At 39.7% G+C, this 17,812-nt stretch overlaps 1 protein-coding gene across 6 annotated transcripts in view; it reads left to right on the top strand.

The window, feature by feature from the left end:
* The window catches only part of nbn (nibrin), a 66,782-nt gene extending 53,468 nt beyond the window's left edge, over positions 1-13,314 (top strand). For 5 of the 6 annotated variants that reach the window (XM_041189434.1, XM_041189435.1, XM_041189431.1 and 2 more), the window contains one exon: positions 12,529-13,314. In XM_041189434.1, coding sequence (XP_041045368.1) covers positions 12,529-12,562 — 34 coding nt within the window. In that variant the 3' untranslated portion in view covers positions 12,563-13,314. Of the gene's footprint in view, positions 1-6,542; positions 6,619-12,528 lie in introns of those variants that run through there. The other variant, XM_041189433.1, reaches the window with a different exon arrangement.
* Positions 13,315-17,812: the final 4,498 nt, after the last annotated feature.

The raw sequence follows: 17,812 nt of genomic DNA, 5'->3' as shown, positions 1-17,812 counted from the left end.
CTAATCCCATTTACCAGCACTTGGCCCATAGCCTTGAATGTTATAACGTGCCAAGTGCTCATCCAGGTACTTTTTAAAGGATGTGAGGCAACCCGCCTCCACCACCTTCCCAGGCAGCGCATTCCAGACCGTCACCACCCTCTGGGTAAAAAAGTTTTTCCTCACATCCCCCCTAAACCTCCTGCCCCACCTTGAACTTATGCCCACTTGTGACTGAACCTTCAACTAAGGGGAATAGCTGCTCCCTATCCACCCTGTCCATGCCCCTCATAATCTTGTACACCTCGATCAGGTCGCCCCTCAGTCTTCTCTGCTCCAACGAAAACAACCCAAGTCTATCCAAACTCTCTTCATAACTTAAATGTTTCATCCGCAGGCAACATCTTGGTGAATCTCCTCTACACCCCCTCCGGTGCAATCACATCCTTCCTATAATGTGTGCACACAGTACTCCAGCTGTGGCCTCACCAAGGTTCTATGCAACTCCAACATGACCTCCCTACTTTTGTAATCTATGCCTCGATCGATAAAGGCAAGTGTCCCATATGCCTTTTTCATCACCCCACTAACATGCCCCCCCGCCTTCAGAGATCTATGGACACACATGCCAAGATCCCTTTGTTCCTCAGCACTTCTGTGCTCTGAGTGGCTGAATTATACAAATTTGGCAGTCACTTAATTAGCTTAGTTGACACTTTATAAAATGATATTACTAACCAGTGAAGTATACCAAAGCTACCAGCTCATGAGCTGAGGAGTCAGGTTGAAATATGTAAGAGTTAAGAACGGCCATGAAGGAGTTTCATTGAACTACTTTGTCACTATAAAATCTTCTGTGTTTGAAATGACTTTGGAGCACTAAGCATCAGTATGTATTTGGAGCATTAAAATGGTGCATATATAGACAATTTCTTTTATATTGGTAGTATCAGGATATTTTTAACGCAGTCCTATACACTCTTTAAGAAAAGCAAATTTCTAGATTCACTGGTCAGTCTGTATCTGTTGACAGAACCAACGATCAGTATTTCAGCATTTTACTCTTAGAACAGGAACATAGAAAAATAAAGCATATTACCAGAATTAGAAAGAGGAGGGGGAATTGAAAATTGAAAAGCAGCAAAGAACTATCAATGTAATGATTGTACGATTACAAATTATCTCATTTAATTAATAGAAGGAAGCATTAAAGAAACCAGCGACATATGAATAGCTATATGACAAGAAAATAGGAGAGATGGAAATACAGAAAATTTGTGAATTAGTTTTGAAATCAAAACAGAGGGTGGTAGTAAAGTGCATTGTGTCCATTGTCCAGAGGGACAGTGTTCTCAATACCATTCCCACTGAGTTGCTGACTATGATACTCCTTCCCTCCCAGAACCATGATAGGATTCACCTTGTCCTCATCTTCCACTGCACCAGCCCCCACATTCAATAGATCATCCTCCACCATTTCTGCCACCCTCCTGTACCACCAAACACATATTTGCCTCATCTGCCCTTTCAGCATTCTGAAGGAATCATTCCCTCCACGACATCCTGGCCCATTCTTCCATCACCCACCCTCTCATCTTACCATGCCATCTTACCGTGTAAGTGCAAGAGACGCAACACCTGCCTTTTAACCACCTCCCTTTTTACTCTCCTCCCCGAGTAATCCTTTCAGGCAAAACAGTGATTTACTTGTATTTTTAATTCCGTATTCTCTATTCACGTCTCATGATGCAGTCCGCTCTCCATTGGAGAGACCAAGTGCAGGCTGGATGATTATTTTTCAGAACACCTCCATGCAGTCTGCCAGAGTAGCCTGTGCTTCCAGTCGCTTGTCGTTTTAATTCATTGCTTCGCACTTTGACATCTCTAACCTTTGCCTCCTATGCTGTTCTAAAGAAGTCCGACAAAGGCTCAGGGAACAGCACCTTATCTTTTGATTAGGCATTCCGGCCTAAACATTAAATTCAAAATTTCAGTTCATAACACTATTTTTCCTCACATCCCCTCTAACCCTCCTGCCCCTCACCTTGAACTTACGCCCCCTTGTAGCTGACTCAAACAGTAGATGTTAGGACTGATTTTGCTATTGCTATTTACTTGTGTGGTCCATGGATCATTGGTGATCCACAAGAGTTTTCCAGGTGGTCTGCAGGCTGGTCCAAAATGCAAGTCACTGACACACAATGCCGTGGCTGAGGCTATAAGAGAAAATAAGCCATAACCCTCATCCCCACCACTCGCATGACATCACACAACCAGACCAGCTCCAGGGCAGGATTTTATGCTTCGGCGAGCAGGAACGGGGCCCGCTCACCGACACGCAGTGACGTCGAGGGGGAATTCCCAACGTCACCACACCTCATTTAAATTTTCAAGAAGGTGGGGACGCAGCGAAATCAGCTGTGCACCCGCTAACCTGTCAATGGCCAATTGAGGCCATTGACAGGGTTAATTAAGTAATTAAAGGACCTGCCCGTCCAACCTTAAGGTTGGTGGGCAGGCCAGGAACCCCGGCGCAAACTAGAAAAGGCATGAAACCTAATCCACGGGCGGGATGAGTTTTCATGTTGGTTTTTTAAAATTTTAATAAAGATTTTGTAAAAATTATGGACATGTCCCAACTCATGTGACATTGTCACAAGAGGAGACATGTTAGGGAAATTTTATTTTTCTATTTTTAGGTTTTTAACATTTTGAGCCAATCTCCCTGAAGCTGCACTTAGCCTCAGGGAGATGAGTGCGCATGCACGAAAGAGCACACTCTCGATTTTGGGATTCCCCCCAGCTGCACAGGGAGCGCATAGCACTTCTGTGCGGACGTCACGCTAGGTAGGCCTTAATTGGCCCACCCACGTAAAATGACGCCCTGCAAAACCACCTCCCCCCACAACAGGGAGAAAATTCAGCCCCTTGTGTGTGAAACAGGACTCATCATAAATGTAAGCAACAATAATGTTGTTTTAATAGGAAGATATATGTTACTGTTGATTAAAACGCATTGCCAGCTTTTTGTGCCGTATCATCCCAATTCCACCTCATTAATCATGCATTCCCAGGAAATATGCCACTTCAGCGGTGGGCGGGATTTCATTCACTCGCCATGCCATTACTTTGCCGCTTTTTCACGCCGAGCGTTATGTTTAACATGGAAGCAGAAAATAGGAGGAGTAGGCTATTCGGCCTTTCGAGCCTTTCGATCATTCGTTATGATCATGGCTGATCATTCCACTCCGTAGCTGCTCCTGCTTTCTCCCCATATCCTTTGATCCCTTTCATCCCAAGAGCTACATCCAACTCCTTCTTGAAAACATACAAAGGTTTGGCCTTAACTACTCAAACAAACCCTCACATCTCCATCTGGCCTCATCTCCTCTGGAGACTGCCTCCTCAGCACTCACCCTCTTGAGGCCACTTGCACAGATCAACATGTGTCCCCACACACACCCTGGGATACCCCCTTCCTGAGTAATGCCCTAGCCCTGCAGCCTCTTTCCTTACCTGAGGCTACTTCTCCCCCTTCCCTAAGGAAGCCATAGCGCTACAGCCATTGAAAAGCTGCCCCCACCATACGGCTGGCCTTGTAAGTAGAGACCTGCCCACGCGCCTCCCAAATGTGCTGCCGCTGATGAACACAGTTGCTGCCTGAAGCAAGTTGGGCAAACAAGCCTTGAAGTCCTGAGTGAAGTGCAGCTCGCCAAGCAAAATGTTGCTTATGTTCAGTTGTGAAACACATTGGCGTGCATTCACATTGACTTATTCGGATGATCTAGCATGGGGGGAATGATTCCGGTAAGCATAATGATATGCAGATGTATTTATGTTATGGCACAGCCAACGGTGATTGCTCAGTTGTTCAAATCCAAGAGGGAAACTTGAAACAACTGCCACAAATTGTTTTACAATTTGCATAAATTTCAAGATGCATGCCTTAAATGCAATAGTAATAAGACCACTAAGCCTTAAATGTTTAATCTAGTTTTGTAAAAACCTATGTTAACAAGAAAAATGATTTTAAGCACATACATATGTCTACAAATTACTACTATGATAACTTTTAAATGTCCTAGTTAATCTGACTCCCGTTTACACTTTCATTAAGGCAATAGTAAGAAGCACAGGATTTTTCAGTCAGTGTGTGGAGGCAGGGCCGACACACAAAATGCGCCCTGACGTCATTATGATGTTTCATTTGGCAGGCACGTACCGGAGTCGGCTGCGCGCCCACCGATATGTAAACTCCCTATTAAGGCCATTAAGGAACTGATTAATGTAATTGTTAATGCTGCCCATCCAATCTTAAGGTTGGTGGGCATGCAAAAAGGCCAAGCGGCCTTCGTGTTTTTAGGAAACCTCAAATATAAAAACATGTCCCATCTCATGTGACATAGTCACATGAGAGGAGACATGTTTAAATAAATTTTTAAACCTTGTATTCATTATTTACAATAGCGATTCAGCCTCAGGAAGATTGAAGTGCTCTTTTGTGTGCATGCACAAAAGAGTACTGGCCCCAACTTTCTCTCTTCCCCCTGCCCACACAAGTTGCGCTGAGCGCTGCAGCTTGCATCTTATGCTGGGCTAGCCTTAATTGGCCCGCCCACGTAAAATGGCGGCGCGGAGCCAATCACGGGCAGCAATCGGCTCCGTGACCACTCTTGCCGAGCCTGCCCGCCACCTAAAAAATTCAGGCCACAGATTTTAAAAGACCCAGGCAAAGTGAGACACAATACCCTGAACCAGTCGAATTCACAGTGAGTTTTCTTAACTTAAGCTTTTTGAAACCAGCATAGATACTGAAGGCCTTTCACATTTGTTAGATCTTAAAAATGCCTATCCTTACACACAGCCTTTGCTCTTTTATACATATTTTCTCCTTTGAATGCAAATACCCATTGTTTCATTATGTCTTTGGGTTTTACCTCCCTGATCCTAAAAAATTATCATAGTACTAAATTTACCGGCAATCCTTGGGGAAAATAAACACTGTATCTTCACTTCACCTGGCTAGGTGTAATATTTCACTCCCTCTTTTGAAAACAATCTAGTCTGGTTTATTTAAAAATGCAAATGCACTTTTACACCTTACATTCTAAACTTCCCGCATGTTTACTGTGTTTACATCAAAGCCTTCAAACCAGCTGCCTTTAATCCAATTAAGTCTCATGCATACAGACACATATAGGCACAGATACCACTATTTTACTCTAAACTCCAATAACATTATATCTTCCTGACATGAAGTTCCCGCTGTGCGACGGCAGGAAACGCAGCCCGTCATTCACGGATGGAATGGACAATTGCAAACCGGTTTCATGACAGTATAAAACCAATTTTTGGCCTTCCCACTGTATTATCCGCTCACGCCTGCCATGATGCCTGACGCCAGTGGGCACAGAAAATTCCGCCCATAGAATGCTTTAAAGAAACATGTTGTCTTGTAGTATTCATATTTATAATATGAAAATATCTATATTTCTGTTTATGGCATGAACTAATAATTTATTTAGAAGTTAGTAAAAGAAATGCACATACATTTATTTAGTAAAAAAGCAGGGAAACATTTAGAATGTCTGTAAGTTTCCATTTGATTCTGGTGAGTTTTTTTGCAATGACAAGCAAAAGTGTGTTGGGTAGGACCAGTAAGTGGTATGCAGGTAACTTTGCCCTGACTACGTGGTCCATGGATGAAACGGTTTGAGAAACACTGCCGTAGATCCACCTTTCATTATTTGTTCCATTACCATCCCATTTGGCTTGCACCATCATCCATTTATCATTGAATCTCTGTTGACATTCCCCCCGTCATAGACCATCCTTTCTTTCCTCTCCTTCCCGTTTGCATGCCTCTGCATTTCTTTCAAATCCATTATGTCTCAAACCTTTTTCCAGTCTGATCATCATTCCAGTCATCAATCTGAAATATCAACTTTGTTTCTTTGTCCACAGATGCTGCCTGACCTCCTGTACTTCCAGCATCTTCTGTGTTTATTATGCAACTTTTATTCCTGGGCCCTGTGCTGTGCTGCTTAAAACTGCCATCACCCACTTGCTCTTCCTTTGCTTAGCTCACAATTTCTTCAGTTGCTTCCCTATAGACAACGCTTTTCAACACTCCTCAACCCCGTCCCCCCAATCTCTCCTTTGGCACAATGTCCAGTTTCCTGACAAAATAGTGAAATATTTCAGATTCTGGAAACCTGAAAAATAAACAGAAAACACTCAGAAATTAGGCAGCTTCTGTCAAGAGAGGAATTTGGGTTGATGAAAAGGTCCTCTACCTCAAATGTTAACCCTACCTTCCTCTATTTTCTTTAGTCTCTGAGAGTACCTTTGGATTTATTTTTTCTTTGCCCATCACTAACTTCTGCAACCATATGAATTTTGACAGAAGTTGGTATAATAGGCCTGATTCCCCAGTCAGGTACTCCTGTTGAGCACTCCTGCAGGTCAGAAGTCAGAGGTTGTGTAGGTGCTGCAGTTTATCAGAAATGCCCTGCTGAGGAATCAACCTAAGTATCTCATTAATGGAGCATATCTTGTGTCAGTTGATTCAGACTGCAAGCTTCTGGGAAAGAGTTGGCAGCAAATCAGATCAGGTGAGGTGGGGTTATATACTAAATGTGATCCACATGTGGTGTGCCTGCAAACTACTAAAGAAAGGTAAGGCCCAAAAGTTTAAATTCATTTATGTTTATATATTTGACTTTGTAACTTTTAAATCATAAATGGAACTCCTGCATATTGGGATAGCTGTAACCATTAATCTGTTCCACGTTTATTTTTGGAGTACTGTAAAGCTCCAGAATGATACTAGTATAACGGTCTCTAAATCTAGCATACTGCAACTCTTTTATTTTGTGACCCTGGCCTGAAGTGTTTTAATCTTCTAAATGTACTCCTATAGTTGTCAGTGTACTCTCAGCCCTGCTAAGAAATATTGACATAGAATTTGCACATTTGTAAAATCTTTGAACGTAGTACAGCAATAAGCATATGTTGCCTAGAAACAATGTTTGCCTGTAAATAAATCTCCAGTTAAATGATGATGTAATTCAGTTCAGAAATGGGGACATTTTCCTGTCTAAGCAAAAAATGGTTGATGAGCAGGTTAGAATTATAAAGATAAAAGCTTGGTCGTCAAACCATTGAACTCAAGCCATTCAAGCATGAATGCAAATCATAAAACACTAAGAAAACAGACAGATTTTGTTTTCAAGACTGCTCAAGCATCTTTAGGCATGAACTGAATTGTATGGATTGCGACGGCCTTTTGACCCATATTCATCCATGCAGATAGATCCTAAGCTCTCCATTTCAGCATCCAAATGTTTCTTGAAAGGTTCTAGGGTTGTTGCCTCTACCAGTATTTCTGGAAGGCAGTTTGATTTGTTGAATTTCCTGACCCCAATCGTAAATTTATTGAACCCATGTGCTTGTCCAACTTTTGCTTTTAATTAAAATAATCTCAATTTGCTTTTCCCATTCCCTATTTCATATACCTGTATAAAATAACTTCTCAAGTTGAATGTTAAATGTTTCCATTTTTTCCTCTCAGTTCAGCTCAGAGGTCAATCTTGTGTTTCTTTTTTCTATATTGCATTCAGATCTTGAATGTTTCCCTTATGTCCCGGTGACTAGAAATGAACGCAGTCCATAAATTGTGGTCCAATCAGACCATTATGTAGTTCAGTCACAACTTTCTCTGACTTATACTCTGCTGTTTTGGCTCTACATTGATCAGCAACGTTAAGTCTCAACTATGACTCCTGGTTTTCTTTCACTTGGTCTATTTTAGCATCATTTATGATGCACATGTGACTTTTTTCATTTAATACTTTGCACTTGTCTTTAATAAAGTTTGAATACCATTATTATGCCTATTTGCATATTCGGTCTCTTCACGTAATTTCTGAGCTGCCTCCTCAAGTCAATTATTTCTCGTTTGGTGTAATCTGCAAATTTGATCACTTTTTGACCAGTTTCTGATCCAAGTCCTTTATATAAATTAGACACAATAGTGGTCCAAACACCAAGACCTGGGGTAAAAGCAGAAAATGCTGGAAAAACTCAGCAGGTCTGGTAGCATCTGTGGGGAGAGAAACAGAGTTAACGTTTTGAGTTCAATATGACTCTTCAGAGCAGAAGAGCCGAATCATACAGACTCCAAATGTTAACTCTGTTTCTCTCCACAGATGCTGCCAGACTTGCTGAGTTTTTCCAGCATTTTCTGGTTTTATTTCAGATTTCCAATATTCACAGTATTTTGCTTTTAACCAAGATCTGGGGCACGTCCTCCAGTACTTCTGTTGCATCATGTTCATTTTCTATTCTTCAGCTAAGTTCTTATCCATTTGTAGAGTTTACTGTTAGCATTGTGTTTAACTAATAGCCTTTTCTGTGTAATTTTTCAAAAGCCTTTTGGGTGACCATGTGCACCATATTTGGCACTTATCACAGTCCACTTACGTGTTTACTTCCTCAAAGGTGTCGAGGAGGATACTTGGACAGGATCTTCCCTTTCCAAATCTATATTGGCTGATATTTGCTCGGTTGTTATTGTACAAATAATCTTCAAGTTTACTCCTAGGAATCAAAATTGATAGCATTATTTCAGATGGAATGCAAGTAAGGCTAACAGGTCATGTAATTGCTTGTGTATGATGTCACCCCTCTCCTGCCCCTCACCCTTTGTGAACCTGAATATCATGTAAGCCTATTTCCAATCTACTAGTAGCTCCTCAATCACCAGAGACTCCCTCAAAATTGTTATTGACTTAGTAGTCTCTCTATTTTCACTCAGCGTTTTGAAATATGCATTATCGATTTCAGGAGATTTATTTGTTTAGTTAATCCAAGGTTTCCATTTTATTAATATCAAATACATAAGTTAGCTCTATTTGGGAAAGGCTAAAATTCTTGAAGGAAGTGATAATTCAGAGTATTTACCTTTTTTAGGTTTGTTTTAAATTTGAAGCCACTTGTCATTTTATGATTTTTTGATCTTCACTGACCACTATTTTACAGCCCTGGAACTAAAAGTATTTTACTGTTGTGTTTAGTTTATATTAATTTATGTTTTCTTGGTCCCATTTTATTCCGCTGATTTCCCCTTTTAACAAGTATTTGCATTTTCCAACAAATTCCTTATGCTTCCTCTTGCAGGATGTTGTCAAAGTTATCTTTTTAATTAATTAACCCAATTAGTGTCACATTTGTCTAATCAGGGATTGTTGTTTTCATGAATGTTACTGCCCTCCATGCTCTGCATTATTCTTTAAAGGTGATTCACTTGTCGTCTACTGAATTTTCATTGGACAACCTTTCAATCTATTTGCTTTAGTTATTCCCTCACTCCTTTCAATTACTCTTTGTCTTGGCTATTTGTGGCTTCCAAACTCACATTGAAGTTGGTCATTCTGTGGTTCCTGTTCAAGCATGCTACAATTTCTGTTTCCTGTCTTTGTAGGGTCAGTAGTGATTAATAGGTCAAGATGAGCACTGTCTTTCATAAGTTCCAAGACCGGAGGGCCGGGAAGCAATCACACATTACACTGACTAATTTTGACTCTAAATCTTCTGGGTTTTCCCAGTTTATATTCAGTTGATTGAAGCGTCCCATTAAAATAACTTCCTTATTCTCACATAGCCCTCCTGTCTATTCGTAGAACAAAACGATGAGCTAGAACTTTTTGCAGCTTACCATTTACACGACCAAAAGCATCCTTTTTGGATCCCAGTAGAAATTCCATAACTTGGGTCTTGATCCCATTCCTTTCGCAGTGATTAATGGGAGAGGCCATATTCTCTAATCGACCAAACGTAACCCTCTATAAATCTAATTTTGTTAGGCATTTTCCTAACATTAGACAATCGTAAAAAAAATTACAATGCATTTTTTCTGTTTTAATCCAAAATTGTGTAGTATCAGTTTTAACTGGACACAATAATGCTTCAGAAAATTCTGTTTAGCAAAGTGGCTTCAGACCTCACTAATGGGTATGAGATTTGGCAGCTGTGTTGTGTCGTTTTATGCAGTTTTCTTGTGCTCCTAGGCAACATATATTTCCTCACCCTGCTGAAGCTACTGAAACAAAAAAGCCAGTTTTGATTCTACTTTCAAAAGAAAAGTAAACTTTTGATGCTTTCACAGATAAAGTAGTTAACACTATCATTTCACTGTTGCAGTAATGCTGATGTTTTGTTTGGTTCCAGTGAGATATATTATATAAAGAATGTAACATACGTAAGATGTTTTAAATTCAAGTCTGGTATACTGGTGTGTAGCCAACTTGAACTTCAGTATGAATTAGTGAATGCAGAAGCATCTGCAAAAAAAAAAAATACAAGTTTATAAGTTTACTAAGTATAAAGATTTACAACTTCAGGGCTTAAATTTAAAATTGGTAGAGTTGGTTCTGCTTTTGTCAGGGCGAATTAAACTAAGTGAACTGATGGATCATAAACTCTTCCAGTGAAAATGCACACAATCCACAAGCTAAATTTAAGCAATAGGTATTCAGTGCTGTAGATGTAACCCCCAAGGATGTAATACAATTGAATACAAGAAACCACGATTGTAAGTAATCTTTGTACTGAAACTAGTCAACAAAACTGCGGTATCTAATTTTGTAATATGATTACAGGAATCTTGCCTATAACAAATAATCTCTTGCTGCTAGAAATTCAATATTAGCTTATTATCGTTAAGACTGATTAAAGTTCAAATTTGTTTATGGACCACTAGTACTTGTGTGTTTGTGTTTCTGTATGTGTATGTCTTGTACTTATCTAGGTCAAAGGTGGTAGTTGATAGTGCTACCCAGTGGAATATTTTTCATTTGCACATTCCTTTGGGCATTTCCAGCTCATTATAGATGCATTATTAGCCTTGATGTCCCAATCATCAGTTCAAGTATAAAAGAACATGCCCTAAGCACTATTATGATATTTTCTACTTAATTGCCCTATAATCTCTCCCTATATAAGTTTGCCCATTCTGAACTTGTATTTATCAGCACTCAAGTTTTCCTGTCCAAACTCTTTTGGCATAAAAATCACATGTTTTACTGTTACCTTGTTTTCTATGAGTTTGAAGCCAAATTCCAGAAGGTAAGCAATTGTTCAGTTTATTCTTTTGCCACCAAAAATACTTGTGCAAATTGTTTTAATGATTGACTTTATTGTTTTCCCTTTTGAGTTACTGAGAGGGCTGAAGGTGTGTTATCCTATCTTTCAAAAAAATAGTCATCATGGGTCCTCTCTGCAGGTTACCCCTATTTGAAATTGTGAGGGAAACTGTCTGTTTCAAAGTTCGAAACTAGAGTGGCGAACCCTGCTTAAATGAAGCAAACCTTAGTTTCCTTTTCTTTAATGACTCAGCATGCTTATGAGAAAATTTAAATGAATTGGATAGCCCATTCAAATGTATCTACTGTTGGCTCCTATCCACTGCTCTCAATCTGCTGTTAAATCCGCCTGGCATGTCCTTTGAATTCTGTGTCAATGGAATAACACAGCTGACTGCACAGTTGAGATTAAATTGGAGCAGCAGTTTGCTTCAACTTGCAGTGAACACATAGCACAGATGGCAAAATAGGACAATTGTTTAATTCAAATAACTGAATACCATACTTCAAAGTGTATTGTAGACTTAGGAAAAATGAAATCTGATTTTTTTCCCCCTGCTTCTACTCACAGCAAAATTGCAGAAATCTAAAGCAGCGTGGGTGGGCAAATAAAGTCAAACCTCTTTCTTCTGATGGTGCAGTGACTCTCCAGTGAGCTTTTTTATACCTTTTAGGTCCTTGCAGAGGCTTTTTGTGGTCACTATGTTCACCAAAGCAGTCTTGTGCTTTAACTACCAGAATTATTTTCCTTTTGATCCTTTGTTTTTCACCATATCAATAATGACAGGGTTTAAAGATGAAGTTAGAAATGCAGAAGTGTTTCAAAATTGTCAAATAATTTGCAAATGATATCTGCCAAAATACAGACTGGTCTAAAATAATATCCAGCGTAGAATGTTGTGGTTTAATTTTACATTATCACTATTAAATGGCTATTATGCACTTTAACCTACCATAGATCATAGACGATAAGCTGACCTTTGAAGTATAAAATGTGAACCGTTAATGTTGATGTAGGTGGCCGCCATTTGAAATGTGAAAAAATTTCTGTCAGTCGGTTCCCATGCATGGTCTGCTTTGAGTGGGTGTCTTAAGCTCTGTGCATCTTCTTGGCAACACAGCCCATATTACTTGCTTGGTCCCTAACACTGAATTATACGGCAAGTATAACCATAATCATATATTCTTGAGCTGAAAAATTGATGCTGACTCACAATGGGAGTATTGCTCTAAACATGCATTTATTAGCTGGAAAACGGGCTCAACTTACAATCCAAATATAGACCCAAATATGCATTTTGACGTCCAAAAATAGAGATAGTCTTTTTTTGCCTGGTCGACTTATATGTTGCCATCTACAGTTTGTTTTAATTTTACAAGGCTAATTATCTGAATTATTTTGCAGATATGACCCAAAATCTGTCAAAAGAAGAAGATGAAATGAAGAAACTAAACATCACTGGCAGCAATAATCCAACTCTCTCGTACTTGAGCCACAAAAAACTATTGCATGTAGCTAAAGATGATACCTGGAAGTCATGTGTATTTTCTTTTGAAATGTTTAGCAATTTACTTTTAGCTTGTGCTCTTTACTAATTTTAAAAGGCAGTCTTTTTCTGAGTTGTTATTGATTTTCTGTTGACCATATGGCAAACAGCACTGAGCTTTGAGAGGAATTAGGAAGTTTTTCTGGAAAGCCAGCAAGGTGAAAAAGGACTAATAAATGAATGTATATGTGTAAGGACAATTGTTAGTAAATGCATGAATGTATCATAGTTGATTCAGAAAAATGGTATTAGAAAAGATATATATGAAGCAAAAAATGAAGCTTTTTATATGCTATATACTAAAGTTCAGAAATATTGGTCTTTAAAACCCTAGTGATTTTTTATGACAAATGTATAAGAGTCAAGTTGGCAGTTATAGAGTTGCACGAGTTTGTGATTTGTCCTCTAATATTCTTCTTTGGACCAAAATGTCCTGTGTCCTGCATTGTTTATACAAAAAAAATGTTTTGCAGATTATGAGAATTTCTTTAATCCAAAATTCTCTTTGTACAATTATTTCTTTTCACATTCCAGTTCTAAATGTATTTTACTGTTCAATATGAAGAATGATGCTACATAGGAAAATATTAGTATTACTTTTATGAAGTGCTTTATGTTGAGATGCCTTAAATCAATTCACTTTTCTTTGTTGAAAGTGCACTTATTACAAGGGTGAATTGGGTGGCTACTCTGCTGGGTGGGGTAATTTTTCCTGTAAATTTTTCTCTAAATCTCTTTAGAGTATCTGTCTAGCATACATTTTGTCCTTCACGCTGTGTATTTGCAAATTTCTGTGACACTTTAATTAGTTCAAATTGTATATTCTTAAAACATTGAAAGATCACACTAAATTAGTCACCAATAAAGCAATCAGAAAGCACCAAGCCAGAATCAAAACTAGCAACCACCAGGTTTAATACTAATAAAAATCAAAATGGGCAGCCAGCAGCAGTTACTGCTAAAAGGCTACCACAGGTTAGATTTTTTTAAAGTATCTTTTTTAGCTTGTTTACAATTGATTTACAACTTTATTATGCCTTTAAACCACTCAAGGTGATTCACAAAGGAGAAAATGGGCCATATTATAGAAGTCTTAGGAGAACTAATTGAAATCAGGCTTGAAGCAGGTTTTGGGTGGCTTTGGATGATGGGACAGGAAGTAGCAAAGTGAAACAGTTTAGGTAACTGTTCCAGAAGGTAGGACCCCATTTGACTGATAGTTTTGTCAAGTAAAGAATACATGGAGGGGAAGGATAGAGAGAGACATAGACTTTTACAGCCTTGAACAATTGTTAGTTGATGATTCAGAAAAACGGTATTGGAATTGTTTAAGGTATATATGAAGCAAAAATTAAGTTTTTTATATGCTGTATACTAAAGTTCACAAATATTGGCCTTTAAAACACTAGCCTTGGACAGGGGGAGTGGGAGCAGAGACCCACCTTGCCGTGGATAAATCTCCACTTCCTGCTACTTGCTGGAGGAGGGGGTGGTGCTGTGAAATAGGCAGGTGCATTTTTATGATGTGCAACTGATGTAGGAGTGATATCACAACATGTCCCTCGCTTATTTCTTTGTGTATTTTACTGATAGTCACCTGAAAAGAGTGCAAGTTAGGCAGTAAAATTTTGGGGCTGCCCCTTCAAATCAGATCTACAAAGGGCTAGCAGCAAGTTCTTCCTAAATTACTTCAGTATTCTTCAGTGTGGGAGACTATTAGTGGCAGCAATTATCAAGGCTACATTTTGCTCAGAGTTAGTGCTGCTATAGGTCCCTTATCCATTTTAGAATGAGTAGGAGTAATCCCACCCATTGCTTTAATCCTGTTCCCTTGAAGGTGTAAATATATTCACCATTTGATTATTTTATCCATATGCATAATATTTTTCCAAGTAAAACTAATCTGTCAAATACAAGCGCATTCTTCCAATACATCAAGACCTGCTTGCAGTAGTTGAGCATCTGCTACCTGCCTCCTCTTTGGGAATCCAGTTCAAAATTCTGGCCTTCCCCCTCCTTTCCTTCCCCAGCCCTTACTGACTCCCTCTTTCGTCCTTCTAGAGGCTGGTGCATTTTGGAGGCCAGTACACCAAGTGAACCAAACTTGTGCTGGACATTTTGAGGCCAAGGAAATGTGAACACTCATGTTAAGACAACCTTTGCTCTCTTGGAGATGGGGATTTAAAAGGCAATAGATAACTTGATAGTTGGTGTATTCAGTTCCTGGAGATTACAACTGTCTCAGTAGCCTGACAAGAGTTGAGGCCTAAGTCTGCCAGAATGGCTAAAAATTTTTAACCTCATGTCAAGGTTCTGCAGAATTCCTAGTTCTTAACAATGTTTTTCCTAACTACCGTCTGCCACTTGCTGCGGACTGTTGACACAAAATGAGTTTCCTTGGAGATTGTTTGGCTTTGATTTTAGCAGCATAAGATACTTAGGTAAGCTAGCCTGGTGATGGTGCATTGTTAGATGCATGGTACCCAGCTGCTGCAACACCCACATTACAAGTAGAGGCAGAGCAACTTCAACTTGCACTTGACTAAGCAGGAGCAGCAGCAATCTGAAGACAATATGGAGAACAACCATTTCTTGATTGCACCATAAATTGAATTCACACTCTGTAGGTACCCTGGGCTTAATATTGTATTTTTCAATACCGATCTATCAATGTAAGATATTAATCTTATCCAATGGTCCTTTAGGTGCTGTCTAAATGGCAAATATGCATGGGTTGGCTGACCACTGTTTGCATTCTTTGGGACTGAGGTAGCTCTCAGCCTGAGATAGCTAAGGCCATGAGAATTATCCGTCGCTTGCAACAACTCTTACATACTCTGTTGAATGGGCAGTTTAGATCTGCCTTATTTCTGGCACGTGACAGTTGTAATATGCCTTTAAAGAATATCAGCATGTCATCACTGGAAGGGAAGTGTGCCATGTTATCCAGTCTCAGTTTCACTCTGCCCAAACACAGCACCCACAGCTTTGCTTTTGAGGTATTCAAGGTTCCTAACTTTGTATAGCTGCACTTATGTGCCTGGTCTAAATAAATTAAACCCTCAGTGTGTTTACCCAATCACATGAGTGATTGGTGCTTTTATATCTTTATAGAAACACATGGTTTTCAGAGGTCGTCAAATAACAAGGCAGCATGATTAAACAACAGGTACAATATGGTGAACAGTCATAGATCATGCTGCATGGCATAAGTCAGCCCTCGATGCTCTGGTCAAACTGCAATGAGATTGTAGCATCAGAGGATGTTGAAATCATAGCATAGTGATTGCACAGAAAAACTTTGAAGACATAATGCTGAGAAAGTGCTCAAGTAAAGAGCTGGTAAACAGACATATCCATCGTGGTGTGATTGCAGGCAACAGCCTGTCAGTTCAGTGAGTGGATTAGTGCATCCAGAAAACCAGCAGAGTTAGCTCAGCCAGGGAAGGCAAGTGACCAGGGTGTGGGCCAGATTGATAGTGAGCAGAGTAGACTTAAACAAAAAAAAAACCTTCATAAAAGTTGGGCCAGAGAAGATTGCAATTACAACGGCAGCACTTCAAAATATTGTGTGAAAGGGGCCTACAGCAATACTCATCCCAGGTACTATAGGAGAAGGGCAGTCAGAGGGGATGTCAAAACGTGCACAAAATTCCTTCCCCAGTTTGAATTGGGATGCAGTGGATCTACACTACTGTCCAAATTCAGAATGTTTAAGCAGCACAAAGATCCATGGTTTCTTGATTCAGAGGTGGTCAAATAGCCTGGCAGAAAGATTATTTACAGTTACAACATTGTGAACATGTCTGAACCAGACAACCAAGATATAAAAATTCACCTAACAATTGGGAATGAAGGTCTACACAGGTGGAACATGTCAGGATTAGCAGAAAATGAGCTAACGAATGCCTAAAGGACATGGACTGCATTGGAAGACCAGTTCAAAATCAGGTTAAACTTCTGTATTCATCAACTGAGTTCATCTCATAGCGACAACAGCTTGCAGAATCCATAGATCACTTTGTCAGCAGATGCAGAGAAAAGGGTATGTACTGCAAATTTTCAAACTCAGAGCGAGCAGCCAGAATTGTTAAGTTGGTGATCGCAACCACTCCAGTGTAAGAATTCCAGAAAGATTTGCTAGGCAAGCCCAAAACGTATAGCATTGAGACCTACTCAAGCATATACATAAGTAAGTGCTCCTTGCAGGTCGAGGAAGCTTACAGGCCCTAAGCACAACCCCAAGTGTTGACAGACTCACTAGAACGCCCAAACCTGGCAAGACACATGGAAGGTGTGGCCTTCTGCATGCATCAAGGAAATGCCCAGGTTTTAATCAATTCTGCAAAGCATGTGACGGGCTCATTGGCATTGGCAGTGGCAGTGTGTACTAGAACAAAAACACTGGAGCAGCTACAATGAGTACTACACTGACCAAACACTGTACATAACAGGTACCTTCAAGCAATAAGAATGACCATCTGTTATCCTGTTGGAAACATCATACATGAGGCGATTGACAAACCAGAAAATGACTATCATATGCATGAGGTGAAGAACACTGAACACAAGTTTCACACTGTCAATCTCATGGAAAACTTAAATGCCATCACACTGAGGTGTTTGCCAAGATTCAACTTATCTGCCCCAAGAAAGTTAGTAACTACTCATTATTGACCAAAATTGTCACAGAGGAAAGTGCCAACATACTACGGCGCAACTTTTGGCACATAATGGTTCACTAATTCCATTTGCAGGATCCATATTCCTCGAGTGCAAATATAATCAATCCTGAGGGTCAAAGTTGTTCTACATCATAGAGATTAAAGGCCCAGCAATTGTAGGGTTATTGGCATGCTGTGACCTCGCACTAATTACAATCCATAGAATTAGTCAGACCTCACAAGGCAGTTCCACCTCAGGAACTATTCCTATTACTTGAGTTCACAACCTAACATTGGAATATCCAGAATGTTTCAACGTATTTGGCAATCTCAAGGGAGTTGCAACATTATATTTGCAAGAGAACACAAGTCCATCAACTGCTCTGGTACATCGTGTGCAATGCAAATGCCAGCAGCTACAAGAAGAAATGGTGAAAGATTCCACACTATAGAAACTGGAAAACCATTACTGAAGGAT

This window comes from Carcharodon carcharias, chromosome 6 (genome assembly GCF_017639515.1).
Source record: "Carcharodon carcharias isolate sCarCar2 chromosome 6, sCarCar2.pri, whole genome shotgun sequence".
Lineage (NCBI taxonomy): Eukaryota > Metazoa > Chordata > Chondrichthyes > Lamniformes > Lamnidae > Carcharodon > Carcharodon carcharias.
Note: the sequence above shows the minus strand (reverse complement) of the source record. Positions and strands in the feature narration are given on the sequence as shown.